This window comes from Eptatretus burgeri, chromosome 5 (assembly GCF_056783735.1).
Source record: "Eptatretus burgeri isolate ZD-2024b chromosome 5, Ebu_testis_v1, whole genome shotgun sequence".
Classification (NCBI taxonomy): Eukaryota; Metazoa; Chordata; class Myxini; order Myxiniformes; family Myxinidae; genus Eptatretus; species Eptatretus burgeri.
Window position 1 is genome coordinate 46,519,374 of NC_140965.1, and position 20,000 is coordinate 46,539,373.

Consider the following 20,000-nt stretch of genomic DNA (forward strand, 5'->3'; position numbering starts at 1 on the left):
CCTTATATTGCTCAGATGCAAAATCTTTCTCAACTTTCTTGTTTAATATCTTTCCTGGTGTGTTGGTTTTGTTCTCTGTCTTCACCTTCAATCTGACACCTTCTTTAGGAAGAGGTTCAGCTTTTGTTGTAGTATTTTTGACTGTAGGCTTCATCCCCTTTTCCATAATCACAGTTGATTTGTCTGCTTTCTCTGCCTTTACTTTATTAAGTTTCTTTACAACATCCTTCACTGCAGGTTTAATAACTTTCAACTTAACTTCAGTCTTTTCCACTTTTGTAGCCGTTTTTAGGACTTTTTCTGTCTTTATGCCATTTTTCTCCTTCTCTACTCTTCTTACAGTTTCCTTGGCAGGTTTTACCATGCCTTCCTCTTTTCTTGCTTTCTTCACAGTTTCACCAAGTTTCCTAACAAACTGCTCCTCCTCAACTTTTCTCACAATTTCTTCCTTCTTCTTTGCTTTCTTTACATCTTCCTTGGGGACTGCTTTTAAAGCTCTCTTCACCGCTGGCTCTTTGGGTCTCGGTTTATCAGTTTGCTTCAAAATATCTTCCTCTGCCTTTTCTACATTTCCAACAACATGAGACTTTTGCTCAATGTCTTCCCTCTTTTTAAACACAGGTGTAATTACTTTGTCATTAACTTCTTCCTCACTGGATTCTTTCAACGTTTCCTTTTTTGGCATCTCCTCGAAGGGCTGGCTTTCCGCTTCTTCCATGGTTGTCTCTAGAAACAAACCAAACAGAGAGGAGTTAAGGCCAAAACTGTATTGAAGGCTAGAACTAATTAATGGGAAAGATTAGATGTTTGTCAGCAGGTGCTTCAAAGGTGTGAGTGTATCGTTAGGTTTCTCAAGAGCCAAATGGCAAATAAATCACCAATGATAAAATCCATCATGGTTGAAAATGCCTCGAGCTGCAACTACTTTCTATATAATATTTACCCCGTGCACGAAGTGAAAAATCTGGGTTAAGCAATATTCGTTCACTTTGTTTGTCTGTCGACAGATGTCAGTCTATGATCAAGGAGCTACTTAATTTCAAATGAATTTTCGACACAACACTAGAATACGAATCGTAACACAAACTTGCAGTTTAGCAGTACTTTGGCCCTGATTTTGATAAACTGTACAGAATCCTGTGCAGAACGCATGTGCATAGAGGAGTAAGGTAATTGTTTTAGTCTGCCTGCCTGTCTGGCAGTGAAAAAAAATTGAAAATTTTTCCAAACAGAAAACTTACTGTTCTTAAGGTTATCATAAAGGACACAAACAACAGGCTCAAATAATTAATTTAATGTTTTAAATAAGGTGGTGTACAAGACGGTGCATCAACTGTTAAACTTCCGAAAAATAACTTTCTTTTCTGCAGCCTTTAAAAGATTTATTTTATTTATATTGAATTATATACTTGAACACTGTAGAACGTAAATCACCTTGTTGGCACTTCCAAAAACTTTGTTCAGCAGCACAGGTACTTGGATAAATTATTGCACCATTTTATACCATCTTGACCAATCAAATGTGTCGCCCGCACTCCCAGCTTTGGGGAATATTGAGATTCTGACAAAATGGTGGCTTGTCAGAAATACAGATCATGCTTGGAAACGCAAAGCAAGAGTTGAAAAAAATCCTTTCCCTGTCCTTTTTCTCAAGAGCGTGTGAGGTAAGGTGTTCTATGAACCCGATCTGGTTTAATTAGTTTTACATTTAATGTACCACTGTATATCATTGAGGAAGAAGTGTCTATTTACAAATAATTTCAAACACAAAATTACAGAATATTTGACGTACCATTCAATCCCTTCCACCGACTCCAATCTTCTTAAAACCTCTTAACCCTTTTCTCTTCCTTCCTCCCTATCTTCCCTCTGATCATTTTTTTTGCTGGTGATAAATCAGCCTCAAGATTCTTCAGGAAACAGTTGTCAAACAATAAGATTTCTACCTCACTATTTTATTTTTGTTATACTGTACTAATGAGGTTTGTAAAGCAAATAAAACTTTGTGTACTGACTAGGGTAGGTAATTAAATAAAGTTTAAAAAATAAATTTTATTTATAGTATTGATTTATGAAAACTGTACATACAAGCAGAACCAAGTAACATCTAAGTGAAGCCTTCAGCACCACACATAAGCTATTTCAACTATAGAAAATTGAGTTATCGACTTCTACTCACTGAAAAAGGTTGATGACTTCCGTTCAGTCTGAGCGGTGTTTCATAAGTTGATAAGTTTGAGTGAGGGGAATACAGTCACAAATTCAATAAGAAGCAAGAAATGGTGTTGTGTCCATGAAATAATGTGATCCATTCAGTGACTCAGGTGTCATAAATAATGAGTGCCTGTGAGAATAAGCTGCTCCCTAAAAGGGGTTCGATGATAGTCCCGTGGTTGGAAGAAGCAAAGACCACTGAAGATAAGGCCGTGAACAACACATGTGATATGAAACTCTATGAGTGAAGAGAGCAAATGCATTACTGAAGAGAGGGCTGCAAAGCACAGTTTAACTCTAGTGAACTTTATTTTTAACTCCAGAGAAACTCAAGTCTGAGTCATTTCCATGACGGTTAATAGAAATAGCAAGCCACGAGGTAAGAGAGCATCCTCACACTCTCGTTAAAGCCTTCCTCTCCGTTCTTCAATCGAGGGGAGGTACAAGAGCCCAGTCGTAGTGTCGTGCAAAATGATTGGTTAGAAACCAGATAAAAACCACACCTACATGACTGGCATTGGTTGGGCAAGTAAATGGAACAAAGTTCATCATGGAAAAGTACTAAGAAGTTGGCACCGATGAAAAGTACATGACAAGTAGCCCCATCTGAGATCACTGGTGACCAGAATTTGTCAACATGGGATGAAAGTGATCAATCAGAAAGGTGTAAAAACTGCAGTGTAAAAATGAACAGTCCAAAAGTTTCATGTTCCAAATATCTGCACAATACACTTGACAGTCAGACCATGTCTTAAGGAACAACTGCTGGTGCTGATGCAGGTCCCAAGTGGGTAGTTTCAGGCAATGCACATACTGTAGTCGGGTCATGTTCAACATAAGCAGGTTTCAACCTGGTCAATTCTGATGGTGTCATGTTTTCCATTGCAGTTAATAATGAGAAACTTGTCAGCGCAGCGTATGACTTCAAATGGTCCATCATAAGGGGGTCAAAGTGGTTTCCTGACAGCATCGTGTCACACAAAAACATGAGAACAACTCTGAATGTCTGAATTGGCCTGGGTTTGCCTGTGCTGTAGCCTGGTAGGTGTAGGCTTCAGGTTCCTTCTGTGCATCTGTAGTTTATTTACATAGTTGCTCAGATACAAGTCATGATTAAACTGACTAGGTGCTACAAACTGTCCTGGCAACTTGAGAGTTGTTCCAAAAACTAACTCAGTAGCACAGCAACCTCAGTCGGACTTCTTAACCGTAGTTCAGATACCTAGCAAGACAATAGGAAGACTCTCCATCCATCTTATATTTGCAAGGGCTTTCAGAGATGTGTTCAACTTTTGATGGAATCGTTCCACGAGCCCATTAGGTGACGGGTGATAAACTGTGGTTCAGGTTCTCCTCCTGCCAAGTAGATCAGACAGAGTTTGTAAAAGTGCTCATTCAAACTGACGACCTCGGTCTGTGGTTATTGTTGAGGGTGCACCGAACACAACTACCCAATGTGAGATGAATGCTTGTGCTACCATCGCTGCTGTATGGTCAGGGATAGGTTTTGCAACCAGCCACTAAGTAAAATGATTAATGCATGTGAGCAGGTATGGATAACCATCTGATGGAGGTCGTGGTCCAACAAGATCAATGTGAACGTGGTCGAATCTGGCATCCAGTATAGAAAACGTGCCAAGAGGAGACCTGATGTGTCGATGTAATTTGGATCTCTGAGATGCTGTGCAGTTTTTGGACGAGTCTCTGACGTGTAAATGAAAATCCTGCAAAATGGGAATTGGATAACGATCAGGAATGGTGTGTTCATCGAGTGCACGGTAGTCACTACATGGCCACTGGTCACCTGGTGACTTCTTTGGTACCATATGCAAGGGCGAAGACCAATTGCTGTCAGATTATTGTATGATGCTGAGTTCAAGTATTTGCCTGAACTCTTACTTGGCGATATTCAGACGATCTGAGGCAAGGTGCAGTGGTCGTGCTGAAACTGGAGGTCCATGAGTTATTGTGTGGTGAGTGGCTGAGCATTTGATATCACAATCCGTATATACTGGACGAGCAATCTCTGGTATTCATGAAGAAGGGTGTCATAATGAGAAGGAGATGTAACTTTCACGAACATGGGGCTGATGCAGGGTGTATAATTGATGATTCCTCACACAGTAAGGCTGGTCATAGTGTTCGTGAGCTTGTGATGTTTGACATCCACGAGCAGGCCAAACTGGCGAAGAAAATCAGCCCCGATAATGGGTGTAGGCAACTCAGCAACCACAAATACCCCTCAAAATACTCTTCGCAGTCCAAGATACAGCATTAAAGATCTCTCCCCATATGTTGTGATCGGCGAGTGATTCACTGCCTGCAACTGAATTGATGTAGGCTGGCCTTTGCTTTTGTGAAAGGAAGGTAAAACTCTCACTTCAGCACCAGTATCCATGAAAAACCTTGTACCTGTTGCCTCGTCGGTGATGCAGAATGTGTGTGTGTGTGTGTCACTGCCAGGCTGACTTTTCACCGCTAGTCGCTGGGGTTGGAATTTCCCTGCACTGAAGGGTGGGACTGGTATGAACATGGACTGATGTATTTGTGAGCGTTTTCTCCATGCTTCCAATGGTACCAACACATCTATTCGGCATGTTGGTGGACGCCTGAGTTGGGATTCTGTCCTCTTTATCAACTTCTAGATGGATTATGTCCACGGCTTCTACTCCACTCTTTTTCCACCTGTAGTTGTGTCATGAGAGCTTGTACCTGTCTGGTCAAGTTCTCAACCTCGGTGGTGAAGGTGATGACAGTCTGGTTGAGGTGTAAGTTGCTGTTGAGGTTTTGAAACAGCTCCTATTTGCATAGTGGAGGATAAAGGAGAAGAGACTTCCATGATCTTGTTGGCGATATCTGCCAGTTGTTCAATGTCGACAACCTCTTTAGTTGAGGCCAAGATCAGTTGGACGTTGGTGGAAAGTCTCTGGAGAAACAGCTGTTTTAAGGTGGTATTTTTCAATGGATTGTCCCTGAGTAGCTGTCTCATCCTTCACAAAAGCTGAGAGGGTTTTCTGTCACCAAGCTCTTCAGAAATGAATAGTTAGTGTAGTCTCTTTTGCTCTTAAGCTGAAGTACGCCTGATGAGCTCAGCCTAAAGTTTGGTGTAACGTTCCGAGGCTGGAGGAGCAATTAGGAGGTCCCTTACTTCTTGCACTATTTCTGGCTGGATCGATCCAACAACATAGGCGAAACATGTATCCTCGTTGGTGACATGCCTGGTCAGGAGCTGCGCTTGAACTTGCGCAAACCACAATGTAGGATTGTTGGGCCAGGAGGGAGGGAGTTTTAAACTAACGGCCACTACCAGTGACGGGGATACCTCAGCAGATGCACCTTGGTGGACGCCATCATCGGACATAGCTTCGACAGACATGACAACAAGTAATCACATCGGAGTCACAAACATAGAAAATCGATTATCGACTTCTTCTCACCGTGAAAGGTTGATAACTTCGTCCAGTTTGAGCAGTGTCCCATAAGCTGTTAAGATTGAGTGCGGGTGAATAAAGTCACAAGTTCAATAAAAAGTGAGAAATGGCTCATCACCAGTGGGCCAATTCAGCGTTGTGTCCGTGAAATAATATGATTCATTCGGTGACCCAGGTATCATAAATAAACAGTGCCCATGAGAATAAGCTCCTCACCAAAAGGGGTTCAATGATAGTAGTCCCGCGGTTGAAAGGAGTGAAGACCACTGAAGATAGGACTGTGAACAACACATGTGGTATGAAACTCTGTGAGTGAAGAGAGCAAATGTGTTGCTGAAGAGATGGCTGCGAACATTGCTTAACTCCAGTGAACTTTAGTTTAATTCCAGTGAAACAAGTCTGTGAGTCATTTCCATAATGGCAAATAGCAATACGCCAGGCAGGAAAGCATCCTCACACTTTCGTTAAAACCTTCCTCTCTGCTCGTCCCTCGAGGGAGAGGTACTAAAGCCGGGTAGCAGCGGAGGGTAAAATGATTGGCTAGAATCCAGATAACAACCATGCCTACACGACTGCCATTGGTTGAACAAGTAAATGGAACAAAATTCATGATGGAAAAGTGCTAACAAGTTGGCACCAAGGAAAAGTACATGACAAAAGTGCCCATCACACAACCTCACCAGTAACAGATCTGTAATTACCCTGCGTTCGTGAAGCGAAAAGCAGGGTTAGGCATTCGGTTGCGTACGTGCATAAGTGTGGCATACGTGCGTGCATCTGCATTTTAATAATTCATTTTTTCGGCAATCGTTGGTCCAATTGACAGGAAATTTTACCATCGGAGTGTCTCCGCTTGGAGAATTTTTTTATTCATAATTATGATGTCATAGGTCACGGTACGGACGCCATCTTGAAAAAAGTTACACCTCCATATCTCACAAACCGCTGAATGGAAAAAAAATTGAAGCATGGCTCATTGTCAAGTACTCTGAATGGGGAATAAGATATGTTGATGATGATGTCATCGGTGCCTTCATTATGATGTCATAATTCGAAAAGTACAACGCTTGATCTGATCAGTATGAAAAAAAAGATTTCCTCTGTAACTGTTTGTCCAATGTTGCCACAAAATTTTCAGAATATGAGCGGTTCCTCCTGGAGAATTCTTTTAATGATAATTATGATGTCATAGGTCATATGGTACAGGAGCCATCTTGGAAAAATCGAAAAAAGTTGCTCCACTTTGTCTCATGCCTGGTGTTTGTTTAATGGTTAGGGTGGTGGGCTTTGGAACCTAGGGTCCTGAGTTCAAATCCCGCTCAGCTGTTGAATTATTACCAGGTGGGGTTAACTCGGCCTGTCATCCTTCCGAGGTCGGCAAAATGAGTGCCATCATGCTGGTATACAATGTCGGAGTGGCGACTGTGGCCAGGACTGTGCTGGTATACTGTGTCCAGGATATTTCCCAATAGCCAAGGAGACTGCTAAAGCAGCACCAATGCTCTGCACAGAGTATGGTCCCAATCTCATACTCCTCTATATCTCCGAAACCGCTCCATGGAAAAAATTGAAACATGACTCCCCTTGGGGAAAGAGATCTGTTAATGATGATGTCATCAATACCTTCAATTATGACGTCATAATTCGACAAGTACAACACTTTATTCGATCAGTATGAATTTTATTTCTCTGCGATTCTTGGTCCGATTGACATGAAATTTTCACACTAGGAGCGACTCTTCCTGTAGAATATGGTGATGACAATTTTGACGTCCTAGGTCACGTGGTACAGGCGCCATCTTGGAAAAACTTTGCACCTCTAAATCTCTGAAACCACTCCATGGAAAAAATTGAGACCTGGCTCATTGTCAACTACTCCCCATGGGGAATAAGATAGGTTAATGATGATGTCATCGGTGCCTTCGTTATGACGTCATAATTTGACAAGTACAACACTTATCCGATCATTATAAAAAAAAAATTCTCAGCAACTGTTGGTCTGATGGACAAAATTTTTAGCATAACAACGCCTCCTCCTGTAGAATATTTTAATGATAATCATGATGTCATCGGTTCATGTGGTACAGGCGTCACCTTGGACAAACCACAAAACATTATCCTCTATATCTCCAAATCCGTTAACTGTGCAGGGTAAGTAATTCTATGAATACCATCTCGTTCAATCATTTATTTGAGGGAATATATTTGTGAGTACAAAAAGGACAGAATTATGCATACCCCCCTCCCCCCCATTCATGATCCTCCCCCTTACATGTCCCTTACCTTACATAAATATCCTTACAACCTCCTTTCCATCATCTCCATGCCCCTCAAAATGTACTCCCTTTTCTTTCTTATCTATGCCCCTTTGCATTCTTCTCTCATTTTCTATTTTAGTCTACCCTCTCTTGTGAATGCACAATAAATCTATAGCCCTTTTCAAAGGAAATACGTTATACAGCAATATAAAGCACAGAGATAAATATTGGTGAATTTCCTCTGGAGTAGAAGTAAAGAGAGTGTGTGGGTATCATAGTGGCTAACTTGAATGTTCTTAGCTTTGGATAAGCCAGTCAGAATGATGTAGGCTCAGCAGGAAAACAGGCAGTAAGTTAAAAGCAATTTGAGGAGAGTGAAGCTATTTCCATCCCTAGCAGGTCAGTCTGCTCAATTTTAAATTTTTTTTTGAAAAAGATCAGACAGCTTCCAATGAAATTGGCAGATGCTCTTCCAAGAAGGTAATTACATCTATAATCGATGTATCTTTGCTTGTAGTAAGCATGGTGTTTTCCAAGATTAAATGCCAAATTATTATTTCTGTTTTGAAAATGGACAAGTATGAAGTTCTTCAAGGAAGATCATGCCAGCTATCATATCTGCCAGCATTTGTTTATGTATGTTAAATAACTGATCGTTTACTTTGTATAAATAACTTGCATGAAATTACATGTGAATAAATGAGAGATGCATAAAGTGTATGCATAAAACACGATCTATATCATTTTAACTGAATCCGAGTTCCATTTCACCTGTTCAAGTTTTAGTCAAGATCATTATTTTATTGTTGGTGTGAAGTGATATTGGTTTTGTTTTTCTTTTTATGCATTCTAGTGTAATACTGTATATGTTTATCCCCACCCGACGATAAAGCTGCCATCCTGATGCTTTACAGCAGGGTATTGAATCAATGAGAACACACAGTGTCCTTCAGAAAGGACATTAAAAGTTGTATGTCACATATGCTAGCTTTCCTGGAGGATATTAAAGACTTTGCTGTACCATTGAATGAGTGTGCCATTATGTGCCGACACCATGGGAAAAATTATCTATTCCTGCCCTCCAGCGATCACAGAATCAACGGCATCGTCATGCCCCCAGAAATGATTCGAACCTGCAGCTAGGTGTGGTTTACACATGACTGAACCAAATTGTTTAGTTTACCCTGAGACAAATCTCAAATTTCAAATTACTCTCATGAAGAGAGGATATGTTTAGCAAGTGTACATTTTATGTCTGTAATGACCAATACATTTTGTCTTGACAAACCCACTTGGCTCTCATTAGGAACCTTATGTGGGGATTAAATGAATGACTGTGTAAACAGAAAAAAGGTGAATCAAACATGTGATGCAGGTTACATGACAAAGAAAAACAAATAATCCTCTACTGCCTCATAGGACACCAGTTGAAGAGTTGTAATTACATGATAAATGTAAAATAATTAATTATTTTCACAAAAGTGTATTACTGCAAAGAAAGACAATTAATTCATTGCCAATCCAAACACGATGCTGGTTCAAAGAAGCCACGAATTACCAAAATCCTTGGACACGGAAGGCAGTTCGTCCGTTGATTTTCCGTGCTCGTCTTCAACACCTCCTTCATCATCTTCCAAAGTGAACAAATCACCAAGGGCTAAAATGGCGCTGCTTACGAGATCTGTCCCAGATTCTTTCAACCTATCGAGTAACCCTGGTGAATCTAGGGAGCCAAAGAAAGAGCAAAAAGTATAGTACAAGTTGGGGTCCCTCTCAAGACACAATTACTGTATGTACTGTATGTATGTATGTATATACATATATATATATATATATATATATATATATATATATATATATATATATATATATATATATATATATATATATATATGTATATACAGAGATATATAGATATATATATATATATATATATATATATATATATATATATACATATATATATATATATATATATATATATATATATATATATGAATATATACATATATATATATATATATATATATATATATATATATATATATATATATATATATATATATATATATATATATATATATATATATATATATATATATATATATACATACATATATATATATATATATATACATATATATATATATATATATATATATATATATATATATATATATATATATATATATATATATATATATATATATATATATATATATATATATATATATATATATATATATATATATATATATATATATATATATATATATATATATATATATATATATATATATATATATATATATATATATATATATATATATTGTTCAGCTGCACAGCACAGGCAAGCAATACATCGAAAAAGTCCGAGTAAACTCTACCTCCCAATATTTTTTAACACACAGGAAAGAGAGTCCTCCTCAGGTGAAGTTTTGTTTGAGGTCTGCAAGCCTTTTCAAGCCAAGTGTATATAGATGTATAATTTCATCATACTGTACTGTACTTTGTTTCGACTGATAATCCTCTTTAGATCTCATGAATAATATATTTTATATCCTTGCTATTCTTTCACTTCCATTCTATTTTCCATTAATTCTCCAACTTCCTTTGTCCTAATAATTACATCATCCACAGATTACTATTAACCAGGAAGCTGACTATGCCGGACCGACTCTGGATAGACACCTGGGCAGCTGCCCCAACAATGAGCTTGATTTGATCCGACACCGTTGGTTACCTGGGTAAGGAACACGTATTTGTATGCTGTGTTAAAAAGTTCAAAGTATAAGGAAAAATATTAATTGTATTAAATTGGCCTTTTGGTGTTCCCATTTCAACTTAAAATGTGGGAATCCAGGTTCAAGTCCTATGTACCATGTACGCTTGTCACTTGTCTACTAATGTCATTGTAATTCACATTAAAGTACACAGATGTCTTGTAATGTCTTTGTCATGCATATGATACGTGCATAAGCTCCTTCACGAACCTGACATAGTTCGAATTTTTTTTTATTTTAAATAATGTATGAATAACTGTTTGACGAGGCTGGCAGGATGGCCTAGAGGGGTATGCACACTTACCTCTAAGCTGTCTAGCCTGGGTTCGAATCCCGACCCAGCTATAAACTGTCAGCCCGGCCTTTCATAGGCAGGTGATTTCACAGGTGATTCATCAATGTGTGTGCTGTCCCTTGGATGGACGTTAAACTGGGTGTCCCATCTGCCGGCATTAATTGGCGGACGTTAAAGATCCCACAGTGTCCTTTGTGAAGAGTAGGTGAGCCATTGCCAGCACCATGAACAAATTGCAAATTCCTGCCCTAACTACTGATGGGAGAGGGATGGAAAACTTCCCACCATGACCCCGTGCCGAGAAACTTCTTCAGCACAACCAACAATTTGCACCATAAAGTATGGTACATTGGATTGGGAACTGTTCAATGTGTTTCTCAGGTAAACTGTTTCTGCTGGCTGCTCCATACAGGGGTAAAATTTATCACTTATTCTGAAAGTTGACAGAATCTTCTAACTTAGTACTTAATGTAACAAACGTTCTAAAGATGTCATTTGGGGGTGTAGGGAGAAGTGGAGGGGGGAATACAGTTTGCAGGTGGTGTCATATACATGGCTGAACAGGCACACCGAGGAATTCCAATCAATGGGGGAATATGAGGTGATTTTATCTTGGACTATCTCAAGATGTCTGTGAATGGATTTAAAAGGCAGTAGCACAACTGAAGAATGAGAGATCGACATATGTATTGCACTTTAATATATAAATATTTATCATATCTACAACTTAAGGACACATGATGGAGGACAAGCAGCATTGTAAGAGGCAAATACTGAGACTGAGCAACCATGCAACCTGTCTTCAAAATTAATCAAATTGCAGTTCATTATTTACTCTTTCCACTCATGCTCTCAATCTGAACAAACATTATCCTTGCATTTGCCTAACGCAGCTTAAGATGCTTTGGATGCTAAAAAACAAAAACATTATGAGGGCTATCCTAAAAGTTGTTGTCGAAAGAATTTGAGTGAAAGATTTAAAATGATCGCAAAATTCAAAGTAAATTATTTCATATCTACTGACATGTTTAGTAAAAAGCTTCTCACATCAGTTGTTTTGCTTTCGTTAAAAAATAACAGCATCAAGTACAAAGGGCTTAGCTGCCTGGGAGAAATACTGTATACAGTGAAGAAGACGTACTCTGACGTAATTATGAGTGCATCATAGCAGATAAAGAAATAAATTTTAAAAACCCTAAAATAATTAATTTCACTAAATTAGATTTTAAAACGTGACGCCATCAATGTTTTTAACAATTTTCACATTCAAACAATGGTGATTCATGATGCTGCAGTGGAAGTCAAGTCAATTTGCACAATAGGGTCCTCTCCAAACGAGGTTGGCCTTACTATTTAACCCATCAACATGTAACGAGCAGAAATATTTGAGGCACGTGGTCATATGTTATCAAATGGCATGCTTGCATGACGTAGTGGGTTCAAACAATAAGTAGAAGCTGGTACGATTGTACCGGGTGATGTGTAATGCAGATCTATCGATCGATGTGTCGGCATGCCAGGGGTTAACAAACTTACCTTCTGCCGTCTCATTAGGTCTCACCAACTCTTCAGTGCTTGCTAAAGTGAGTTCATGAATATGACCTGCAGTGAGATACGAAAATACAAACACAAATGTATGCAAACAATGGCTTTCCATGTGAATTGTTCACCAACAAATGCTGCACACATCAGTGATGACACCTTGAGTGAGGTTTACTATGAACAGGTACTTATAATGTAAATATTTAAATATCAAAACTTCAATTCCATAAGCAACCTTCCATTGATAATTATAAAATGACAACAGTGGCACAATTAAGATTCACTGATGACTCTACCATCATTACATTCTGTTCAATAATGTTTAAGAAAAAAACAAAATACCAGATGTTTGCTATAAAGGCACAAACAGCACTTTGAAATGATGTAATAACATAAAAAAAAACTTCATACAGGTGTAACCCTAATGTGCACACTTTTTGAGCACACAAATGGAATACCAGGAAATAATTACCCTCCCCTGGAGGATTCATTAATATGGAAAAGTAGGATGGATCGAAGTTCCACAAAGTAATCCAAGCATTCTAATTTGAAAGTGAAACATCATGAAACGTTCATAAGATCTGGTCGACTTTCGTATTCACTTTATGTAACAGATAATCCATTTTTAGTGAATTGTCCAGGTTTTAATTTTTTTAAATTTTTACAGATGCACCTATCTAGTATAAGACACCTATCTAGTATAAGACTGGATGTGTAATGTTTCCTCACATCCGCAACAAGGTTGGCTGCTGTCAAAGGTGCTAATATTTTGACATTTGATTCGTCAATCATATTATATGTTTGCAAAAGAGTTTTTATAAAGCAGCTAAACTCTTGTAATTATAGCATCATGCAGAATCGACCTGCTTGTTGTTTGAAAAACATTTATTCATAGGCTTCGGGGAATGGCTGCTAACCCGAGTGTGAACTAGATCTCCCAGCTGCGAGATTGTACTTCTTGTAATATCTTGAGAGAGAATGCACATACATTATCCCACCTTTTACTTACTCTGGTATTCAAGTCGGCAGTATATGAACTGCTTTTTGCTCTCACTGATAGAACGGAAATCCAACAGGACTTCCACGAACGACTCAAACTTCAAATGTTACTCCGAAGAGCAAGACAACAGATTTCTTGAATAAACTGAGTCAGAAGATATATTCTTGCAAAGCTTGTGGTTGTAAGACATTAAGAACATGCATTCATGTTGAGGACATGGAAAATGGCACACAGAAAATATTGGACCAAATATGAAGGTACCAGAAAGAAAGAAAAGAACAAACAAACAAACAAACAAACAAACAAACAAAGTCTGAGCATAACCACTGAGATGATATTTCATGATATATATATATATATATATATATATATCTATCCCTGTGTCGTAAGAGGTGACCAGGGTTGCGTCAGGAAGCGCATCTGGCGTAAAACCTGTGCCAAATCATTATGCGAATCATAACGGATAATCTGCTGTGGCAACCCCTAACGGGACCAGACAAAAGCAGAAGAAGAAGAAGAATATATATATATATATATATATATATATATATATATATATATATATATATATATATATATATATATATATATAGTCACATGTCTGGCGGTTATGTTAATCCCCCGACCCAAATGTGGTGGATAGGCGGTTTACACCGACCAGGCCGGATCGCCGAGTGGTTTTTATTCAGAGGTGGACAGGTGATCCTCAGAGATTATGGCGCATGCAGGAGGGGCAGGGCAGCACGGGCGGAGCAGATAGAAGCACAGCTCAAGTAGTTTATACTCGTACCCCATGACAAATACACGGACACCAGCAACTTAAAATTTTCACAGGGATTTAATGAAAATAGAAGCAATATTTACAAGGGTAATACGTCAAAATGTAGTAATATGTGAGGTAAATTAAAGCCTAAAGTTGAGGCGCCTCAACACGCAGTCATTGATGCAGACAAGGGGAAAACAAAAGAAAAGCAAATCCTCCCTTTATTCTGGCACTTAGCTTTGTCCAGAGATGGTCTCTATTGAACTTTGGGATCGAGGAACTTCGTTCTGTGTGGGAAGACACGCCCAAAAATGGCGCCAAGCCGCTCTCTGGGTGGGAAACGTATGTGAGGTAATTTGTGAGGTGGTATTCAACACCAGAACTCACGAACCGCCATGCGGCTTCCTGGTCGATCGCGCTTCCTGATGCCGCTGTTCACTGCAGAAAGGCACCGCTCCCTTTAGTGATTTACACGAGGCTTCAAGATCGGTCTCTCACGATCCACCCAAGAGTCAATGGGCAGCGTCTTGCTCCACCATGTGAGCCAATTTGCCTCAGCATGAATACGAGAATCACATCGCCATTTTGTCATGTCAAGAGGGGAGCAAAGCGAGATCCTTCATCCCAGCCATGTTCCTCTCACTACTGTCTGCTCTTCAAACTTCACCCTTCTTCCACCCACTCTCTGACGTTACGCCCATCAATCATCCACCTCCCGGCATGGCTTGTTGACACAAATACCAGGAAGGCAGGGCTTCTGCCTGCTCATCACGTTTGACTTGTTTTTATGGTTGTTGTTGTTAGTATAAAAACGCAATTCTTTCATTGCTGGCTTGTAAATACAAAAACGTAGGAGAAGGTCACAGGGGGCAATTACATACTGTCGGAAATTGGTCTTACTCCCAATCTAATTAACACAGCACCACCACCCCCCCCCCTCGTGTGGTGACAATTAACACTTAAGCTCCCAGTTTCCCGACTTAATTTACTTTGAGCGACACCTCAACTGACCAAGCAACTCTATACAATCCTAACTTTGCCATTAAATTCCTCCATCTACTCCACAACCTTAACACAGCCCCCCCTCACCCCCCCAGAACCCTAGTTCCTGCAAGGTTCAATGCAGGCGTTACCATTCCAGCCCAACCACTTACCAATTCACACCTAATTAGCCGATAAAATAAATTAGGAGGGGCTGTGGGAAGCGAGCTATAGCTAACTTACCTATTCTCCTTAACATTCTACACTCCTTAAACACAACAATTCAAATATTTGCAAAACTCTTGGTTCCTTGCTCCGAACTCCTGGGGTGGGTAGAAAATGCCAGAAAACACACAAATCTACAATAAGAGACAAAACCTTTACCGAAAAACGTTTTTTTTTTTAATGTTTGCACAACCCCTTTCTATACACTGCATTTCACAATACCCAACATTGCGTGCGAAACCATCCAAATCTACCAATTTCGAAATTCTGTGAGTCCTGTCTCTCCGGTATAGGTTAGTGACATAGATTAAGTGAACCTTCCCTCACACACTCACACATAAACCCAAGATAAATCATTCATTGCAATCCTGCAAGACCGTGGCTTAAATGTTATTACACACATGTGTGATCCTCAACTAAGCAGCGGGGAGGTACCGTACAACAAAAATGGCGTGGGCACTTCCGGTTGTGGTGCCTGCCATCCAAAAACAAGTCGCCCGACTTACAACGACTTCTTTGCCCCCCCCATCAACTCTTCGGTCCCTGACAGCCAAACAGCTCTTTTGCTGTATGCCTCACCAGGGAGGTCCTCCTCACCATCCAGTCTCTCTCAGCCTCATACGGGCCGCCAGGGATTTCCTTACCGGTGGTCACCCAATCAGACCCTCCTCTCTGACGGGTCCACATTTCCAGAAACCACCAGCTGCCAGGGACAAATTACCTCAGGGAGAGCCACAGTCACCGCTCCTCCAGAGCTTCATCCATTCCTGCAGACCCACATTTCTTCCCCACCCACAAAATCCAATATCTCATTTCCTCCCCTGTTGCCATTCAATTTTCAAACATTGCAATGCTAAATGGTGACTGTGTTCCTACACTGCCATGGCCTGCTTAGATGTTATAATCCACATTCATTTTCCAAACACAATTCAATTTTTTACACATAACAAACATCAACATCATAAGACCGTTCCGATTTCCAAACCCATCAATTTACCGATCATTGAGTCACTCTCGCCCGCTCACATCCTAATTACCCATGTCCCAATTTCTAGCAAAACTGAACCCTTGGGACAGTGAGCATCAAAACACTTTACTCTAAGTGCAATTCATCGCAGGTTTTTGGGTCTAAGAGTGTCATCCACCCCTTCTAATTTTCTTCACACCCTTCCAATCCACCCTTGTGGATTCGTTACTTTCAATCTTGCTGGATTCCGTACGACCTTTTTTATTTGCCTATTTTTCCAAAATCTTGTAGAGTACCCTGACTAATGTTTGGGTGCAATTGGTGACTTGAAGCACACCCTCGATGAGGAGATGTCAAAGAACCAGATCAGCCACAGGAACCGTGTCCATAAGCTTTCTTGTGAGAGGCAGCAGCATAAATACCTGCATCCCCCTCCAGGATCTGGGAGACCTAGATTTCTCTCATCCACTCCCAGAAGCCTGCATCCTCCTCCAGGGTCTGGCAAACCCAAATTTCTCTCAGTCGTTCCCAGAAACTGACCCTGGGCTTGTCTCCCTGGCCGCCTGCGATGAGAGTTGGAGTGAGTTGAGATGTGTTTTGGCCTCGTGCAACTCTTTATGTTTCTCTTTCATCTTCCCACTTGCCCACACTATCTTCTCAGCTCTCGTGAGCCCTTGCTGTGCTTGTTTGGCTTGCTGCTGGCACAGCCCATCCAATTCAGCTTGCAGGGCTAGGGCGTTAGCCTGCACATGCCCCAGGCGGCTGCGATCACTGTCCAACTCAGCTTTGAGCTCACGCACCTCTCCTGAAGACTTTTCATCACTTTCTCTGTTTCACTTTTGAAAGACTGCAGTTCAGTTTGCAATGCTCTGGTGTCCTGGCGAGTGTTCACTCCGAAAGAGACTCCTTACAAATCTCATCTTCCTTATTCATCTCGTTCTTCCCTCAAATCCACCAATCATCATCCAATGGTTAATTCCCCATGACACATTCCTCAACTTCAAACTCCCTCTCATTTGGCACAATTTCTGGAGTATCCTTCTCCACCACTGGATCGATAGAATACTGACAAAGACACTCACAAAGTTCAGCACAGCTCTAATTGCCAACAAGTCCAGTATTTCACAATTCACCTTCATCATGCACTTCATCCAACTGTTTCTCCTCAATATCCCTTGCTGAAGAATCTATGGGTCTGATATCTGGAGAGGATTCCTGGGGTACATCAGCAACTGCAAGTTCATCCAATGAAAAATTCTGAACATCATCTTCATCACCAGAATCCTCAATATTCACACCAAGTGGGAGCATTTTCTCTATAAAGCCTGCACTTGACTCACTTTGGTTCGTTTTAAGATGAGTCTCTTGCTCAACTAATGGAAAGTTACAGCTGCTGCAACTCTCTTCCTCAACACATCCTTCTTGGGATTTCTCCAATCCTGACTCGACAAAACAAACTTCAGGATTTGCCTTTCTGTAAGTGCCAAGTTCAGGAAGCAATGCACCAGGAAGATCACTTTCCGCATCCAGCACCTTCACAACTTCAATGTCATTTTCCTTTACAGTATCCAATGTGTCACTCCCTACCATACAATCATCAAAAAACATTTCTGTAGATCCACCCTCAACTACAGCTGTACCTGCATCACAACAGCGAGAAGCACCAAACTCGTCATAGCCTTCTGCCTTGGCATCACTTCCACAATATTCATAAACAGTGAGTAATTGGCCTTCGCAACTATCATCAAAATCTGAACTCCGAGATTGGTTCTGTGAATTCATTTCAAAAACATCACCTTTACAATGGTTCATTTGACAAGCCTCCTGCCCTTCCTCTTGGGGTCCATCTGTGCCTCTTAAATTACCTTGCACTTTTTCAGATTTGGCAATTCTCTCTCCAGAGCTTACATCAGGAAGCCTACCTTTCAAAGGTTTCCGAATGAGCCACTTGCTGGTACTTGGCACGTCAATGTCACCATCACTCTCCTCCACTACATGTCCTTCAAATGGTTCAAACATTGGCTCCACCAAATCTGCTCGACCCTGTTCAGTAACATCCCCAATGACAAAGTGCTGCAAGCCCAATTTAACTTCGTACGAGTCAATCAGCCCAAGCATGGTCTCAACAGAACCATCAACATCACCACTGAGGCTAACAGAAACTTTTGGTTCCATCTCCTCTCCCTTTATGGAATTGTCACAAGTATTCAGCCACTCCTGTAACATTCCATCCATCCTTTCCCCAGTCAATTGTGGCTCCCACAAGACTTTATCAAGTAACACCCACTCATATTCTGTTACATGCGCTTCCAACTTTTGCACTAAACTACTGCTCTGGTGTTTACAAAATCCTAATTCCGTCTTCGCTGTTGCACCATGGTGTCCACAGAGGCGTGATAGCCCTCCAAGCCCTTATTTACTTCAACTCTTTGCTTTGTTGACCCAATTTCTACTTTCAACTTTTCTCCCATTCGAACAGCCTTGGTTTTACCCTCTTCTATTTTCAATGCCATTTCTTCCTGTTTTAGCTCAAATTCAGTCTCCAATTTTGTCTCCATTTCATTCCTTTGTTCATCAATTTGCTTTCCATTCGTTCATTCCATTCCCCTATTCCATTAATTTGTGCCCCCAGTTCCTGTGTCTCGCCCTTCCCAATTTAGCTCATTTGTTCACTCATTCCCTTCATGTCACTCTCTGTTCCATGAATTTGTCCCTTTGATTCTTTCCCTTGTTCCTTCATTTGTTCATCAATTTCACCCTCCATTTCACCAATCTGTCCTTATGCCATTTTTTTCTCAGTTTTCCACCTTTACTCCTTTGTTCATCAATTTTGTTTTCCAATCGTTCATTTATTTCCTTCATTCGTCTCACAATTTCTTTCATCCACTTGTAGATTTCCTTTTTTTTGTTCCGATATGAACCAGAGAGCCAACATACCTGTTTTCTGACATGACGACCCAGGAATGGGGAAGGTTCCTTCCCTATTGTCATCACCCAGCTCTACCCCCAGCTTGTTTCCTTTATCCTTACTAGCTTCCCTCTAAACCGCCATTTTGTGCCCGTCCGCCATTTCCCACATGCGTTTAAGCCCCTTACAAAAAACCCCATAATATTTCCCTTAAATTTCAAAATGTTCTTTTCTCCCGAAACCAATTATCGTGATCAACAATTTTGTGTCCCCTGTGAAATGTTGATCAGAGTTCGAATCACACACTCCTGACTCCAAATGTCGCAAGTCAGGTGGTTACGTTAATCCCCAAACCCAATTGTGGTGGACGGGCGGTTAACACCGATCAGGCTGGAATGTCGAACGGTTTTTATTAGGAGGTGGACATGTGACCCTCAGAGATTATGGCGTGCGTGGGAGGGGCAGGGCGACATGGACGGAGCAGATGGATGCACATCACAAGGAGTTTATACTCGAACCTGTGGGAAACTGAATTGTTAATTGAATTTATAATGAGGTCAAATACTAATTAGTCTAAGTTGGTGCTTTAAGAAAGAATTTAATAAATATATGCTGGGAAAAGCTGGTAGGGAG

The 20,000-nt window shown here is 40.4% G+C and overlaps 1 protein-coding gene and 1 long non-coding RNA gene across 9 annotated transcripts in view; one reads left to right on the top strand and one right to left on the bottom strand.

Moving 5' to 3' along the window:
* LOC147026365 (uncharacterized) overlaps positions 1–20,000 on the bottom strand; it is a 98,475-nt gene that overhangs the window by 41,467 nt on the left and 37,008 nt on the right. For all 8 annotated transcript variants that reach the window (XM_085881736.1, XM_085881735.1, XM_085881729.1 and 5 more), the window contains 3 exons: positions 12,518–12,583; positions 9,462–9,626; positions 1–726 (listed from right to left, as the gene is read on the bottom strand). The exon at positions 1–726 is cut by the window's left edge and continues 153 nt beyond it. In XM_085881736.1, coding sequence (XP_085737862.1) covers positions 1–726; positions 9,462–9,626; positions 12,518–12,583 — 957 coding nt within the window. The remainder of the gene's footprint in view (positions 727–9,461; positions 9,627–12,517; positions 12,584–20,000) is intronic.
* Positions 10,539–20,000, top strand: part of LOC147026366 (uncharacterized) — a 21,438-nt gene continuing 11,976 nt past the window's right edge. The window contains exon 1 of the long non-coding RNA XR_015058310.1: positions 10,539–10,650. This is a non-coding gene — a long non-coding RNA (uncharacterized LOC147026366). The remainder of the gene's footprint in view (positions 10,651–20,000) is intronic.